This window comes from Neoarius graeffei, chromosome 22, assembly GCF_027579695.1.
Source record: "Neoarius graeffei isolate fNeoGra1 chromosome 22, fNeoGra1.pri, whole genome shotgun sequence".
NCBI classification, from domain to species: Eukaryota; Metazoa; Chordata; class Actinopteri; order Siluriformes; family Ariidae; genus Neoarius; species Neoarius graeffei.
Genome location: NC_083590.1, coordinates 18,520,113 through 18,532,201, shown reverse-complemented (window position 1 = coordinate 18,532,201; position 12,089 = coordinate 18,520,113). Strand labels below are relative to the sequence as shown.

General features: G+C 40.3%; 1 protein-coding gene across 22 annotated transcripts in view; it reads right to left on the bottom strand.

The window, feature by feature from the left end:
• LOC132870726 (protein NLRC5-like) overlaps nucleotides 1–12,089 on the bottom strand; it is a 930,547-nt gene that overhangs the window by 147,102 nt on the left and 771,356 nt on the right. For 18 of the 22 annotated variants that reach the window (XM_060904521.1, XM_060904519.1, XM_060904524.1 and 15 more), the window contains one exon: nucleotides 8,492–8,665. The exons of the other annotated variants lie outside the window; for them this stretch is intronic. In XM_060904521.1, coding sequence (XP_060760504.1) covers nucleotides 8,492–8,665 — 174 coding nt within the window. The remainder of the gene's footprint in view (nucleotides 1–8,491; nucleotides 8,666–12,089) is intronic. 22 annotated transcript variants of the gene reach the window in all.

Here is a 12,089-nt window from a genome sequence, read left to right as displayed (position 1 = left end):
TCCTTATACAGTGGGTGAGGGCTATCTTCCAAGATGGAACCAGCTATCCTCTGCAACTGTCTGGTGTACAGGGTCTCAGGACTAAGTTGTGGCTCTCCAATCAGCCTGCCAGACCACTTAACTATTTGAAAAAGGGAATTCTTGTTTTTAAGAGACAGGTTGTTGAACCAGCACACCAAGCAGAAAGATAAGATAGATTCAATAAAAGCACGGTAAAAGAGGGTAAGCAAGGTTCGATCAATGTGAAAATAAGACAGTTTCCTCAGACAATGCAGACGCTGGTTGGCCTTTTTAAAAACAGCTTCACAGTTTACCTCAAATGTGAGCTTGTTGTCAATAATGGTGCCAAGGTATTTGTACTTGTCTACAGTCTCCACTTTCTGACCATTAATTTCTGTGGGCATCTGGATCTGGTTGTGCTTTCTAAAATCAATAACCATGTCTTTGGTCTTCGAGATATTTATCTGCAGGAATGATGTGTTACACCACTCTATAAATTCTTCCACTATTGGGCTATGACCTGCCTCCCCGCCTTGCAGTGAGCTCACAATCACTGTATCATCTGCATATTTTAAAATGGATCTGTTCACTGTATTGCTGTGACACATATTTGTATATAAAATAAAAAGGAGAGGGGAAGGAGCTAAAATCCACCAGGTCACCACACATCCTTGTGGTGACCTGGTGGAGCTGCAAGTCTGGTCAGACAGGGTGCTGTTGATCGTTACTCTCTGTGTTCGATTTATTAAAAAGTTTAAAATCCGCACCAAAAGGTTGTTACTCAAGTTGAACTGCTCCTCAAGCCTATTAAAACATGCGGTTGGATTGAGTTAAAAGCAGACATAAAATCAATACATAAGAGCCGAGCATGGGTGTCTTTCCCTTCTAGATGCTTAAAAATCAAATTTAAAAAGGGTGGCTGTGGCGTCCTCAACTCCCCTTCGTGGTCTATAGGCAAACTGCAAAGCGTCCATATTCGGCTGTGTTTTCATCATGACTTCAGATTTTACTAGTTTTTCAAAGGTTTTCATCACTATGGATGTCAGAGCAATAGGTCTGAAGTCATTCAGCACTTTAGGGCAGTTGGATTTGGGGACTGGGACTACCACAGCGTCCTTCCAGCATTTTGGCACATGCTGTGTTTCTAGGGACTTATTGAATATGTGATGGAATATTGGGGCCAGTTCTTCAGAGCATGTTTTGAGAAGGCGGCCGCAGATAGCATCCGGTCCTTGGCTCTTATTTGTTTTTATGTATTTGAATGCTCTCACTATGTCTTCTTCTCTTATATTAAAATGATCCTGGTCCATTAGTTTATGTCTCAGGTCCTGTATTTCAGATTTAAAATCAGCTACATCAAAATGATTATAAAAACTGTTGCATTTGCAAGATTAAAATCTGAGTCAAAGCCCTCAAGGGTGATGGTACTGCCATTATTTGAGTCAGACTTATTGATGCCTGCAATACTTTTCATACATGACCATGCTGAACCAAGCTTGTTCCTGGACATGTTATGTTCTAATTGTTCCTTATTAGTTCTGTTTTGCTTTTAGCAGAGATGCCTACCCCAAATTTTGAATTTCAGTATTCTTGAAAACATTTTTCAGTATTTTGGAATGACTTTCAGTCACATTAATTTATGCGCATTTCCATTATAAAGAGGTGTATATACCAATATGTTTAACATTTAAATTATTAAAAAGTACTGTTTTGTGTGAATTGAATAAACAAAACGCGAGCAGCCATCTCAACTGAATTTCCACTCAACAAATTTCTAGAGCATACAATATATCACATTTTTATAAATACAGTAGTGTTCCCTGTTTGCAGACATTACGGTTGACTACCAATCATTGGTATTGAATGTAACTCCTCAAAAGTATTATATTATATTGCCTGGCAAAATGTTCTACCTGTTTACGGACTCTAATAAAAAAAAAAAAAAAAAAAAAAAAAAAGTCTTATTTCATGCCAAAGCGAGTCCGACATTGTTATCTTAATGTCACAATATATAAATACTTCAGCATAATGCTTCAGAAGAGACATTGAATAAAATGACATTTATAATTGTATATAAAACAGTGGAATGATCAATTTTTTGCCACAATCCCAACAACACTAATCATAAAATTCTGTTTTTGATCATAGTACATGTACATTTGTACTTGCAACACTGAAAAGACTTTGAATTAAAGAAGTACAGCCAGTGTTTGATATTTCAGTGAATAAAAATCATACATGTAAAAAGAAACTGAATAAGTTTAACTCACATTTCATGGCACTAATTGGCAAGTTCAACTCCAAGCATAGGTCAACCATCACTGCTTCAGCACGCGTCACGTTCCGTGTCTTTTCATCCCATGGCCGGATGTAGGGGTGGGCAGTGCCCACCCAAACGTGAGTCCTGCCCACCCAATCAAGATATGGGGAATGTATATGTACATTCTGTCAATATTTTAAAAAAAATACCACGATAACTGTATGACTTGGTAGTGGCTCTGACGGGCGGACGACGGCTAGCAAAAGGTGCACATTTGTCAGATCAGAACACACAGGACACACTGAGACCAATGAGCTGCGTGTAAAAAACAACCCTATACATAATCACGCCCCCAGCAACAGATGCATGATTCAATCAGAGATTTCTGTCAGACACAGAAGACGTTGATTTTTCCGAAGCGAATTCCTAAAGTTTACTACGCGTACACACACTCACAGTTACAGTCATTCACTCTCTCAGTGCACCCGACTGCTGCTGACTGAAGAGCTAAATGTACAATTTCTTTAAGCCTGTAAGCAAGCCTAGTGCTGCTTCTACCTCTGCCTCTGGCAAACAATGTGCCCCTCGCAGTAGTAGTAGCAGTGGCACATCTAGCAAGAATACAGAGGCTAGTGTACCCACCACAACCAATGTCTCAACCCCAGACTCCGCTGCCTCAGCCCCACCACTTAGCACAGACTTGAACGAAGATGTACCATCCCAACCTGTTTTAACCATATACCCAAAACGTGCATTTGGTGCCACATTACGTGCGTTTAACCCTGCCTGGTACCGCACACAGCCATGGCTCGAGTACTCCGTTAAAAAAGACGCATGTTTCTGTTTCCCTTGTCGGAAATATAGCAAAGCCGGTAATGAAAAGGATGTTGTTTTTACTGTGCGAGGTTTTACTAATTGGAAAGCAGCACTCGAAAGTGGCAGGGGACTGCAGAAACATGCATCCAGCTACTGTCATGTACAGGCTGCAGCTACCTGGGCTGAACACAAATCTAGAGAAGTGACAGGGGCGACAATTGACAGCATGCTGGTCGGAAAGACAGCGCTGGAAAGGAACCGGTACGATATCAGAAGTATTGGTGACATTATTAAGTTTCTTTGTGTTAATGAGTTGGGACTCCGTGGAACGAAAGAAACCTTAATACACCCTGACAGCAGTGAAGGTGATGATATTGCTTCTGGTCTTTTTTTGAAGTTGTTTACCTATACCTTAGAGAAGGATGAGAAGCTAGCTGCTATTGCCAAAGGCATACCAAAAAATGCTACCTACACATCTAAGGATGTACAAAATGAAATAATTGAAACACTAGCCAGCATGGTTCAGGCAGAGATCAAGAAGAAGTATTCAGAAGCTGACTCTGCAGGATTCTGTGTGAAAAGTGATGGGACAAGGGACAGGTGTAATATTGAGAATTTGTCCATAATGATAAGGTTTGTAAGTAATTCCATACCAGAGGACCATCTGATTGGCTTACTTAGCTTGCATCAACTTGATGCAGAGTACATCTGCACCGAAATACTAAAACATCTCTCTGATGCTGGCTACAGTGCTGACAATATAGTTAGCCAGTGTTATGATGGTGATTCGGTGATGAGTGGAGTGCGAGGTGGTGTCCAAGCACTACTGCAAAAGAAGGTTGGTAGATATGTGCCATATGTTCACTGTTACAACCATCAGTTGCATTTAGTGGTTGTGCATGCTATGCAGGGTGAGCCATGTGCCCAAAGGTTTTTTGACCTCTGTAATTCCCTGTATAACTTCTTTCATCACCACTATGTGTCACAAAGGTATGATGGTCCTTGTCTCAGATGACTAATTGAAATTCGCTGAACAAGCCATTATGATGTGACAAGGTGCATTGTGGAGAATGAAGAGCGTCTTTGCACTATCCTGTCTGAGATTGCCGAGGATGATGAGGCCTCAGTTGATTTGTGCACTGAGGCATCAGGCCTTTTAATTCAAATAAAGAGGACACATTTCTTTGAGATTGGCAACTTTTTAGTGCAGGTGCTTGGTGTCTTGAAACCAGCAAATGGAATTTTTCAGTCTCAGTCTGTGGATATGTGTGCTGCTAGTGGGGTTGTTAGTGCTTCACTTGAGTCTTTGAAAGACATCCGTAAAGACCATTGCTGGACTGAGCATTCTCAGTTCACTGATGAGGATGAGTCACATCACCCAAAAAGACGGAGAACATTGAGTAAACACCTTGGTGAAGGTGTTGTGTTCTCAACTGTGGGTCATACAGATTCGGATAACCCCACTATCACCCCCACTCAGTCTCTCAAAAGATCCCTACTCAACATCCTTGACAGGGCCATTTCAGAATTGGAAAGCAGATTCTCAAAGGAGAATCTAGACTTAATGACAGCCATATCCAGCCTAGTACCTGCATCTAGTGTATTTCTAGACTCCACCTTATTGCAGCCTCTGCATGCACTTGCTGGAACTGGAGAAGACTATTTGACTTTGAAAAATGAGGTTACTGTTGCAAAGCCAATGTTGGTCAAGGAATGTCCAAAGGAAACAGACCTGTCCACTGTGTGTAAATGCATGGAGGTGTATAAGACAGCTTTTCCTGTGTTGCACAAGTTGTATGTGACAGCCCTGGTAATTGGTGTGTCCTCAGCTTCATGTGAGAGTTCCTTCTCCACGCTGGCACGTGTCCTAACGCCCCATCGTCGCACCATGTTGCATGGCAGAAAAAGAAATTTGGTCATCTTGGCTCATGAGAAATCGATAACAAATACATTGGACATGGATGAATTTGTGAGAATTTTTGCAAAGACAAACAGAAGACTGATGTTATGCTAAGATATATAAAAAGGATGTTGGTGTTGGTGGAGACATATGTGATAGACAGATAAACATGATACAAATGTAACTGATAGACAGATAAGCTAATGTGAAAAATAGACATACAAATGCTAAACTGATGTGATAGATGTGCAAATATAGATAAATGATAGCTAGATATAATAATTAGTGAATAGATAGATGATAGCAGATAAATAAATAGATTAATAAATAGATAGGTGACAACAGACTAATAAATAGATAAATATGATAGGCCTACTGGTGTGAAATTGATGTGATAGACAAAGATATACAAATGATAGATAGATAGATAGATAGATAGATAGATAGATAGATAGATAGATAGATAGATAGATAGATAGATAGAGATAACTAATAAATAGATAGACAGTTAATAGATAGACAGTTAATAGACAGACAGACAAACATGATACTGGTGTGAAACTGATGTGATAGATAGATAGATAGATAGATAGATAGATAGATAGATAGATAGATAGATAGATAGATAGATATGATAGCCTAATTAATAAATAGATATGATAATAGATAGATACATAGATATGACAATTAATAGATAGATATGATAATTAATAGATGATAGCCTAATTAATAGATAGATAGATAGATAGATAGATAGATAGATAGATAGCCTAATTAATAAATAGATATGATAATAGATAGATACATAGATATGACAATTAATAGATAGATATGATAATTAATAGATGATAGCCTAATTAATAGATAGATAGATATGATAGCCTAATTAATAAATAGATATGACAATTAATAGATAGATATGATAATAGATGATAGCCTAATTAATAGATGATAGCCTAATTAATAGATAGATAGATAGATAGATAGATAGATAGATAGATAGATAGATAGATAGATAGATAGATAGATAGATAGATAGATAGATAGATAAACATATGAATGCAGCCTCAACGGGACACAAGCCAGTATCCTACTTGTGCCGGTCCCAAGCCCGGGCAAATACAGAGGGTAGCAAATAGCAGTTTTTTAACAGCAAGTTTGAGGGATTTGACTCCGACGAGGGGCGCCCCCTATCATTTCTTCCTGCCCACCCTGGTGGGTAAAGCTAAATCCGGGCCTGTTTCATCCACAGATTTCGTAAAAAACTGCTGGATACCCCCAGATTTACTTTCCGCCTGACTCGCCGTTTCAGCATACTCCATATGTTTGTTTTTTTTTTGTAGTTGACATGCCGCCTGCAGTCATTGCGACCACCATGAGTGATGTTAATGTCAGTTCTACACAGTTTGCAGTGCACGTATCCATTGCCCTTTTGACTGGGTGTAATGCACGGCCATTCTACCATATCGAAAATAGCGCGAGCAAATGTGCGGAATCTGCGCATGTCACACACAGCATGTGTGGTTGTCGTAAAAATAAATAGCCTAGCCGTGAATCGCGCATGGATTGAAAAAGTCGCTTGGACATTTAAAAACAACTCACTGGAATTTTTTAAGACTTTATAATAATTCCGTACAGAATAACACTGTTTGCCGTAACATCGTATTTACGTAACTTTTCCGTACAAAATACGGCCAATCCGTACTAGTAGGCATCTCTGTTTTAGTATCTCCATTTTCATGTTTTTAGTAGCTGATTGTATGTCAGACATAGAACCTTGCTTGAAAGCATTCTTTTTAGCCTGGATGCTGGATTTAACTGATTTGTTCACCCATGGTCTATTGTTGGGATAGATTTTGACTTTCTTGCATGGAATTATCATATCTCTACAGAATGCAGCATAGGAACATGTTACATCAGCAAGCTCGTCAAGGTCGTCTCCACATGCATCTACAAATACATCCCAATCAGTACAGTCATAACACCCCTGCAGGCACAGAACAGAGTCCTCAGTCCATGTTTTGATTTCCTTAAATTTAACCTTTTCCCTCTTCAGAACAGGTTTTATATGTGGGCAGGAGGTGCACGCAGTTGTTATCCCCACTGCCCATAGGAGGTAATGGAAATGATTTATAGGCATCCTTAACTGATCCATAGCATAGGTCGATGGTTTTATCCCATCTGGTTGAATACGTTACATATTGGTACATGTGTGGTAGGATCTTTTTAAGTGAAACGTAAGTGAAATCACCGAGCACAAAAATCGGAGCGTCAGGAGGGATACACTGGAGTTTATGCACAACATCGGAGACAGTTTTACAGGCGGAGGGGGCGTGGGCTTTCGGGTGAATATATGCAACCACAGTGAAGAGTTGATGAAACTCGTGGGGCAGGTAGAAGGGGCGCAGTGACACAGCTAAGAGTTCAACATCAGGTGTACAGATACGCTCTCTTACTGTCACTGCAGAACAATATCTTTGATTGACATACAGACACACCCCTCCACCCTGAATTTTCCCCGTCACCTCTCTGTTCCGGTCCAGGCGGTTCGGCGTTCCAAAGCCGCTGATCAGCAGGTCAGAGTCCGGGTCATTTTCATTAAGCCATGTGTCTGTAAACGCCAACAGACAGCACTCTTTAAAATCCTTGAGGAAGCGGACATTCCCCTGCAGTTCGTCCACTTTATTTCTAAGAGATCAAACATTTCCAAGGATCATCGAAGGCAGTGGAAGGCGGTTAAGCTGCGACTTCCTCATCCGAAGTCGAACTCCTTCTCGCTTCCCCCTCTTCTCCTTTGCTCCTCTGTTACTGTTGTTCGATTGTGTTTTGATGATATCTGAGAGTTGTAACGTGATGTCAGACACGCCAGTAGTCCTCCAATTGAGTTGCAAAAGTTTGGTTCTGCTGTATCGCAGCCTGATTGGGCTGGTAGAGCTGGTATCCAGGTAACCGAAAAACGCCAGCAGAATGGTGCGGAGTAGATCCATGTCTCTTCAATCGTCAGCACAAAACACTTTCGGTACTATCCAGTTTCACGTTGGTAAACAACAGGACTCACGTTTGGACAATAAATCAGACGAACAAACAAACGAGCTGAGCAAAGCTATCACTTTCTGCCAGTCGCAGCGTGCGCATGAGCCCTCAAACTTTGGCAGTCATGCACTGTTTATCGGGAAAAGTGACATTATTCAAAAAGTTTGAAGCAAATCTGAGATTACCAGTTGGAAACTTTTTTTTTCCCAATCTGGTGATTATGCATTTTAATTAATTTCTAAAAGAAAAAATACATTTCAGACACACTGCAGTCAGATCTAGTCATTTTTTGTGCTGCAGCTTCTCACATACGTCCATCTGACCCAAAGACTCTGTGACAAATCATCAGTGTGCAGTGAAAAGAAACAATCTTCCTCCTCAGGACATTGATGATGAACCTAAAACCTCTGCTTCAGTCTCACTATTAGAGAATGTGTCTTACTGAGGAGCAGGTCATGTGACTCTCAGAGAGATGATCTTACCCCAGTGTCTCCAGTTTACAGTGAGGATTCTCCAGTCCAGCACAGAGACGCTTCACTCCTGAGTCTCCCAGATTATTACCAGAAAGATCCAGGTCTCTCAGGTGTGAGGGGTTTGATCTCAGAGCTGAACTCAGAGCAGCACAGCCTTCATCTGAGACACCACAACCACACAACCTGCAGAGACACAATGACACACACTTCATCAACAGATTTTCATCTTGGTTTAATTCTTACTTTAATGAGGAGTGTAAAATTAATTTTATTATTCAGAATGTCATGAGGATTTAATATCACCTGTTTATTCTCATTAACAGTGTAATTAATAATGATAATACTGAGTGTTATATTGAGTTTCTCTCCTCTGTTGTGTGTGATATTAAACCATCAGCAGCTGAAGCTGAACAGAGAACAGCAGAGAGACCATGAACTTTAATCAGAGAGAGAGAGACTGAATCTCAGATGGTTCTCTACTAGACTTGTAGTGCACTACACAGCGGCAATAAACTTGTTTCTCCAGAGTCTACAGAGTGCATTTATAGAACACTATAGATTTATATTATTGTAGAATCAGAGAAGTAAACAATGATTATTCCATATAAATCCTACAAACATTCAGCCACTCGTTCTTGAGACAGCGTGCGAACAAGAATTTCAGAAAAAATGGACAGAAAACCTGAAAACATACCGGTTTCACCTCTCAGTGTCGGAGGAATAAAAATGTCAGTGTAATTTATGATGTTCGTTTGTCTAATTACTTTTTATCCCTCAAAAAGAGGGACCACATATAAACAGTGCTGTAATTTCAACACCAGTCACCCAATCTGGATGCAAGTTTCATCAAAATAAAGCTGAAGCTCTGCACTTTGAGCTCATCTTCATTATTTAATTTCATCAACAATATACTGTGCAGAAAAACAAACAAAATTATTTATATCCACCTCAGGGCTGGGTGTTCTCTAATCACTGAAACTCGACATTTCACCCAATCCTTGAAAATTTCATGCAACTCCAGGCCTCAACATTAACTTTTGACACTTTTTGCCCTGCAGGGTAAATGCCCTCAAAAAAATCTTTTGCCCCTCAAAATTTCCTTTTCCCTGAAAATTTTGATTGGCCCATCATGCATGTGAAGATGAGGAGGACAGGAGGAGGACGGGTTGTTTAAACCTGTCCTCCTCATCTTCACATGCATGATGGGGCCAGTGTCCATGATGAATGGGGTAAGACAGATTTATCTATGGGATAATTCACTATGTAAATGATCTATATTTACTGCAGAGGGTGTGGTTTACTATTTGAGACACAAAAGCATGTCTTTCCATTCACTGAATGTACAACCCCGATTCCAAAAAAGTTGGGACAAAGAACAAATTGTAAATAAAAACGGAATGCAATAATTTACAAATCTCAGAAACTGATATTGTATTCACAATAGAACACAGACAACATATCAAATGTCGAAAGTGAGACATTTTGAAATTTCATGCCAAATATTGGCTCATTTGAAATTTCATGACAGCAACACATCTCAAAAAAGTTGGGACAGGGGCAATAAGAGGCTGGAAAAGTAAAAGGTACAAAAAAGGAACAGCTGGAGGACCAAATTGCAACTCATTAGGTCAATTGGCAATAGGTCATTAACATGACTGGGTATGAAAAGAGCATCTTGGAGTGGCAGCGGCTCTCAGAAGTAAAGATGAGAAGAGGATCACTAATCCCCCTAATTCTGCACCGACAAATAGTGGAGCAATATCAGAAAGGAGTTCAACAGTGTAAAATTGCAAAGAGTTTTAACAGAACATCATCTACAGTGCATAATATCATCAAAAGATTCAGAGAATCTGGAAGAATCTCTGTGCGTAAGGGTCAAGGCCGGAAAACCATACTGGGTGCTCCTTCATGAAAGTGTTTGATTTTCTTACAGGTGAAGCCGCTTCCTTCTTCGACACAGAAAACCCAGATTGGTTTCAAACAACTCGGACATAAAAAACCCAACAAGGAGCAACATGAGTGATAAATCCTGAAAGAACAGCACAGATTAAGAGCAGAGAGAGCTGGAGCATTGTTTCTGATATCAGGAGGAACACAGTCCTGTGCAAAATGTCCCCATGGAGTCAGAGTGTAGTAATGCACCCCCAGTTCGAAAGAGTTCTATACACACACACACACACACTGAACTTTACAACAGCTGCACACATGTGAAATGGAAATAAATCGACGAAGGCAGGAAAAACTATTTTGGATAAAATTGTTATTGTCCGTTACACACTGATCAACCTGTGTGACTCAGTTGTGCCTTTGAATAGAGAATAAATGAAGAGGGAACTGAACATTAACCATTTATTGAAATTATTATTTCAAGAATAATTATAGTTACTGTATGACTACAGCTATAACTGGAATGTGCCGATTCTGTTAGTGTTAATAATTACTGTACCGTCCACTATTCGATAAAATTAAAATAAAATCTTACAACATTGTTTGAAAGTCGAGAGCAAGATACGTTATTTTACAAATAACACTTCAGATATTGTTTTAACAATAATAAGCATCACTGTATAAATGACAGCGTGCAGACAGCTGCGTAACTACATGTCCTTGGGGTTGCTGAGACATGGAGGGGTAGGGATACCATCCAGCCCACAGTTCAGGTTGGAGTCCTTTGAGAGTAAATGCTTTGGCTTTTGCAACATTCTGTTCCCAAAAGCTGAAGTTGGGAAAAAGTCTTTACACAAAGAAGGTTTTCTTGCTTTGTATTTTTTTAAACTGTTCTTCCGTGTCAGGACTCTTCGAGAAAAAGAAGGTAAATTCCAACACGTAGCTAATGCCAGGCCACAAATCTGCACTGTCACTCCAGTCATTTTGAGGAATTTTGTAGGGATCATAACCACCAAGAAACTAATTTCTGCATACATCTATCCTTCGCTTCGGTCTGACAGATTATCCAAGTAATCCAGTAGTAGAGCTTTTTTAGCTGTAGTTTTCTTTGGGCAACAGCAACAGACGGCAAACATTTTTGCTTGGCTTCAGCATTTGAACAAAGTTCGCTTCCCCCGCAGGCACTGGGTAGCGATGGTTGCTAAGGTAAATGTGACATCAGTGCAAGGGGTCTATATTAGACTTGGACAACCTTTATTGTTCTATTTCGTTTCTCCTGACCGCCAGAGGCGGTGCTTTCAGCACATGGATATCCATCACACGAACGTGCAGGTCGAGTAATAGTAACAACAAAGTCACGTGTGACCTGGGTGACGTCACCCCGTGACCCCGGCACAAAAGACCGGTGAACCCAGGAAGTGACCTCTTGCATCTTCTCGCGTTTTGCAGGTTGCGAGTTGGATTGGAATTTGGATTTTGGACAAAGCACCGTGTTAGTTTCGTTACCCGTGGGGTTGGGGCTGTGCTTAGGCATCCCCCAAGAAACTGTGTTAAGTCCATCAATTCTTTTTTCTCTTGTCGTTGTATTCGTATTGTTTTGTTACTCCGTTAGCTGAGTGCTCTCGCTCGGTGGAGTTAGCTGACTAGCCCTCCGAGGCGGTGTCCTCGCCGCTGGAGGCCGGCTTGTTTTCGTTCAGGTAAGTGGTTTTCATTTCATTTG